Raw genomic sequence first — 6,000 nt, forward strand, 5'->3', positions numbered from 1 at the left:
TTTATAGTTTGATGACCTTGGCAATCCTACTGAAGAATTAGATTCTCTTGCTAAATTTGTTTTGAATGAAATGGCTCCAATGCCACAACAGGTAATAATCATCTCTAGTTTTTATAGTTTATTATGATGTCATTACATTAGCTACATATGTCATTTTGGTTCAGATTGCTATACTCTGTTCACATTAACAATGACCGCTAACTCAAAAGTTATAATAATATAACTCTGGCTAGAAACGAGCTAATGAAAAATGGTTTGCATCATTCAAAGGGCCTTGTAGGTCTGCGCCTTTTATCAAACTAGAACACTAGCTATTTAGGAAGGTCTAAACCACCCAAATATGTTCTCACATTCCAATGTGATTTATTATGAGTACAAATGGTATACTCACTATCATAATTTTATATTGTATGAATTGTGTCAAGTTGGTATAAGTAAGTGATATACTACTTTCTGAGATATGACAATTAGGTGTTGTATAATCTTTTCTTCACAATCCTTTCATGTCATTCTCATTCAGGTAATAGATCACTTAATGTACATTATCCTAGTGGTGGTTTATATAATAAAAAAATTTGATTTAAAGTAAGAGAATATTTTCTCTTTCAGTTTTCTGAGGCTAGACTGATAATCTTGTGAGGATTACATTCAACAAGGCATGGAACGAGCTAATAAAGATGCTATTAGCAGACCACACGAGTTCAGGTAGTAAAGTATATATAGTTGCTCATTTCTCTACTTTTGTTTGTACAATTCATGTACTGTAATGTCTCTACAAAATTACAAGCTTTGAATGATTCTATTGCTTCTATTTAAGAAATTTCTCTAATGATGCATGAATAGTATGATCAATTTGATCACTCTACTTTTGTAGAAAGTTTTCGTATTCTACCTTGTGACTTCAGTGTTAATGGTGGTGAGCTCACTCCTACTTTTCAAAGTCAAGCGAAAAGTAGTTGTGGAGAAAATATCATGATTTTATTACCCAGATGTATGCTGAATGATTTGTATAATCATAGCTGGACACTGTGCTAATATTTGATACTATGAATGTCTTCTGGAATTTTAAAGTATTTAAAACAGTAGGCTAATAGATGAACTGCATCAAGTCTACTCATTTAAGTTTATTTTCCTGCTAAATTCCACAACATATTTTCTTTATGTTAAATATTGTTAAAACAGGATACATTATTATTATTTGTTTATAAACAAAATATAAATAAATGCACAAAAACTAGTAAAAACTTTCAAATAAAAGCAATAATATTGATCACTATATAAAAAGTGATGTTATGTCCCATTTATGTCTTAACTGTTTTCTTTGTCTGTCTTCACTTTTCATCACTTGATGTATCCACAAGACCTTCATGTGAAATTTCAGGTATTATTGCTTGAGATCATACTCTGGAAGAATGACCTCTACGTACTGCTAGTGATGGTGGTCGACTGACTTGATGTTCCGGTACATTATCTTCACTCTGTGTAGATGAGGAAGAGGTGATTCATGATCTTGTTGAAGGACGGCCTCATTTTGAACATCTTTTCTCAACGAAAGATTACTCAGAGATTTAGGTCAGCTGATCCAATGGATGTAATGGACAAGTAACAATGTAACAATAGTGGTGATTGATATGGGCCTAGCAAATATGAAGTAGAATGTCAGAGCAGTAGGAATTTGTGATTGCTGATGACCAAGCTGATATTTGTGAAACAACTGACCTAATTGCTGTTATATGTATTTTGCTATTGCTGCGGGGTTGATACTTTGCTAATACTAATGAGGACTGGGTATATTTCTGCATTGGGTAGTATCTTCAGTATTCAAATTAAGTAAAAGACTAGGCTGTGATCTTAGTTGTGAAGCTTGCAATAATTGTATCAATGATTGATTTAGGCTCTTGTATATGTGACTTGAATTGCTGTTTAATTTTCAATACTGTTCTTTAGTTACAGGATCTCTTTCACCAGTTAGTGGTGGTAGTGGCTGTACTGTCATACATTCTTTGTACTGGAGAAATGTTTTTAATCTTTTGACTTTATTTTTTGACTTGGAGAAAAGTTGGTACAAGTACCACTTTCTGAGATATGACATTAGGTGTGTATAATTTCTTCACAATCCTTCCATGTCATTCTCATTCAGGTAATAGATCACTTAATGTACATTATCCTAGTGGTGGTTTTATAATAAAAAAAGTTTGATTTAAAGTAAGAGAATATTTTTCTCTTTCAGTTTTCTGAGGCTAGGACTGATAATCTTGTGAAGGATTACATTCAACATGGCATGGAACGAGCTAATGAAGATGCTATTAGCAGACCAGCACGAGTTCAGGTAAGTAAAGTATATATAGATTGCTCATTTCTCTACTTTTGTTTGTACAATTCATGTACTGGTAATGTCTATACAAATTACAAGCTTTGAATGATTCTATTGCTTCTATTTAAGAAATTTCTCTCTAATGATGCATGAAATAGTATGATCAATTGATCACTCTACTTTTTGTAGAAATTTCGTATTCTACCTTGTGACTTCAGTGTTAATGGTGGTGAACTTACTCCTACTTCAAAGTTAAGCGAAAGATAGTTGTGGAGAAATATCATGATTATGTCACTGAGATGTATGCTGATGATTCATTACCTATCTTAATAAACTGGACACTTTTGCTAATATTGATGCTATGAATGTCAATTGTAATATTAAGTCTGTAGTGAGCTGTTAATAACCTTTATTATTATTATTCATTAACATTATTATTTCATTATTCATTATAATTTTAATTATGCTTCTGGAAGTATCCACATAAAAAGCACATGTTTGTCATTGTTATAAAAACATCTACTTTATTCAGTCATCTAGTCAGTTTTATTCAGAAAGAAGAGAAAAGTTGTCTTAGAAATTACACTAAATCGGTGACCCCGACGCTCACTCAGTAGAGCACAATTACTGATTCAGAACTTAATATTTTCTCAACGCCTTCTCTAGCTGCCGTCAGCATCAAACTGCCACCATTCTGGCCTGCTGACCCAGATGTTTGGTTCGCTCAAATAGAGGCGCAGTTCACTACGAGAGGAATTACTTCTCAAAAGACTCGTTTCGATTACATTGTCAGTTCCCTCAGCCCTGAATTTGCTGTCGAAGTTAGAGAGTTCTCCTTAGACAACCAGACGAAGCTCCGTACGACACCCTTAAAGCTGAACTCGTCAAACGCACAGCTGCCTCGGAGCAAACGTAAGCTGCAATAACTCATCAGTGGCGAAGAACTAGGAGACCATAACTGACTCAGCTATTGCATCGAATGCAGCAACTTTTGGTGACAAACTTGGGACCTCAGCAGATGCAACTAACTCCTTTCTTCATGAACTGTTTTTTACAAAGGTTGCCTCCCAACGTCCGTATGGTACTCGCATCAGCTGACACCTCCTTGGACCTGTGCAAGCTGGCAGACATGGCAGACAAAGTCATGGAAGTGGTAACACCTACAGTCGCTTCAATCTCCACCCAGCAAACAAACTCTGAAGTTACTTATTGTGTGAAGAAGTTGCTCGCCTGGCTGACCTAATTACATCACTGACCCACGACAGACCCAGATTCCGACACCAAAACTCCTTTCGCACCTGTCAACAACGGAGTCCTGCTCCAAAAACTCCTCCACCTGATGACACCCTCGCTGGTACCATGCTAAGTTTTTGGGAAGCTTCATGGAAATGCAAGGAGCCCTGTAGTTTTGGAAAACACCCAGGCTGGACGTTCGCGGCGACAGGCGTTTCCGGCCAACATTTCAGTCGCTTTTTTCATGTAAGTGATACTAACATGCACACACACGATTTCTTGTGGATACAGGTTCAGAAGTGAGCGTGATATCTCCTACGCCAGCCGATCGCTGTTGCCAGCTGGATAAACTCACCCTTACAGCAGTGAATAACACTCCTATTTGTACTTATGGGAAGCGGTTCCTGAATCTTAACCTTGGCCTCAGACATCCACTACCTTGGATTTTTGTCATTGCTGAGGTGCAAAAGGCCATTATAGGTGCTGATTTTCTTCAACACTTCGGACTGCTGGTAAACATGAGAAAGCAACAATTGACTGATGGTCATACACATGTTCATGTTCACGGTATCCTCTCTAGGACTCTTCACCTAGTCCCATCTCTTTTCCCCAAGAACCATGACAATCCATATCTCAGACTATTGTCTGAATTTCCCACTCTTAGCAAATCTCTTTGCTAGACATCCCTATTAGGCATGACGTCACCCACCACATCCAGACTGTTGGCCCACCTGTGTCTGCCCGTCCAAGACAACTGGCTCCCAATCGTCTGCATGTTGCAAAGCAGGAGTTTTAAGCACATGCTTAACCTGGGTATCTCAGACCATCGTCAGTCCCATGGGTGTTGCCCCTACACATGGTGGCCAAGAAGACTAGCGGTGATTGGCGTCCTTGTGGAGATTTCGCGCCTTGAACAAATGTACTGTTTCCCATCCGTTATCCAGTACACACACATCCACGATTTCACTTCAGCGTTACAAGGTGCCACCATATTTTCAAGACTAGATCTCGCACGTGCTATCATCAAATCCCTATGGATCTAGCAGATGTTCCAAAACAGCAATAACGACACCATTCGGCCTATTTGAGTATGTTCACCATGCCTTTTCGCCTAAGGAATGCTGCACAGACTTTTCAACGTTTAATGGATCAGGTTTTACGTGGCATTTCCACACATATGTCTATATTGATGACATACTGATTGCTAGCAGTACTCCGAAAGAACACCTACGAGATTTGAAGTCTGTTTTCGAACGTCTTGCTTCTCATGTGGATTTGTTATTAATTCAAGCAAATGTATTTTTGGTGTTGACCAACTAGATTTCCTAGGACATCAGGTTACCTCTCAAAGTGTTGCCCCACTTCAAGACAAAGTTGCAATCATTCGTGATTTCCCTCAGGCTACATCTCCATGTCAGCTACGTCGGTTCATTGGAATGGTCAATTTTTACCATCATTTCCTTCCCCATTGCACTGACCTGATGCAGGCCCTACATGACCTACTTATTTAGGCTACAAAACCAAAGTCCCATACTCTCACTTGGAATGATGATGCAATAGCTGCCTTCAGAAATACCAAGGAAACTTTGGCTGCCGCCTTCTTTCTATCCTACCCTGCCCCTGATGTACCCACATGTCTTATGACCGATGCATCTGACACAGCAATAGGTGATGTCCTACAACAACACATCAAAGGTCTCATGGCATCCAATTTCCTTTTTTCTCAAAAAAGATGACTTCTAAGAAAAACGTTATAGCACTTTTGACAGAGAGCTACTGGCTGTTTATTTAGCCATTAAACATTTCAGACATTTTCTAGAAGGCAGAGAATTCCATGTTTTCACTGATCACAAAAGTTAACCTTTGCTTTAAATATTCGCTCCGATCGTCACTCACCTCGTCAAGCACGGCAACTAGATTATATCTCACAGTTTCATTCCAATATACGACATATCCAGGGATCTGATAATCCTGTAGCAGATGCACTCTCCACATTGAGATAAATGCTCTTTTGTCAGGACAACCCCCCACAGTAGATTACACTGCTATGGCCAAGACTCAGCCCATAGATCCTTAAATTTGAGCACTTCAATTGTCCCACAGTCCCCATTAGTAGTTGAAGCCATGCCACTCCCTAACTTGTCCCATCCACTTTACTGTGATACCTCTACTGGCACACAACGTCCCCTAGTTTCAAAAAGCGTGGTGATGAGTTACATTTGATTCTATCCACCGTTTATCACACCCCGGGATATACAAGCGAGCCAGAAGCTCATTACTATTCGCTACGTATGGCCTGGCATCAATTCCGATGTTTCGCTGTTGGACATGCTCTTGTGTCCAGTGCCAATGTGCAAGATACAACATCATATACGATCTCCACTGTCATCCTTTCCGCTCCCAAAGCTTGTTTCCAAACAGTTTCATGTTGACCTGATTGGATTGCTGCCATC

General features: G+C 38.8%; 1 protein-coding gene across 1 annotated transcript in view; it reads left to right on the plus strand.

Annotated features, from left to right (window-relative positions):
- The window catches only part of LOC121391886 (long-chain-fatty-acid--CoA ligase ACSBG2-like), a 62,298-nt gene extending 59,619 nt beyond the window's left edge, over window positions 1-2,679 (plus strand). The window contains 4 exon segments of the mRNA XM_041523357.1: window positions 8-91; window positions 2,231-2,329; window positions 2,504-2,558; window positions 2,561-2,679. Of these exon segments, the coding sequence (XP_041379291.1) occupies window positions 8-91; window positions 2,231-2,329; window positions 2,504-2,558; window positions 2,561-2,679 (357 nt within the window).
- Window positions 2,680-6,000: the final 3,321 nt, after the last annotated feature.

The sequence above is a fragment of the Gigantopelta aegis genome, unplaced genomic scaffold (genome assembly GCF_016097555.1).
Source record: "Gigantopelta aegis isolate Gae_Host unplaced genomic scaffold, Gae_host_genome ctg3061_pilon_pilon:::debris, whole genome shotgun sequence".
Lineage (NCBI taxonomy): Eukaryota > Metazoa > Mollusca > Gastropoda > Neomphalida > Peltospiridae > Gigantopelta > Gigantopelta aegis.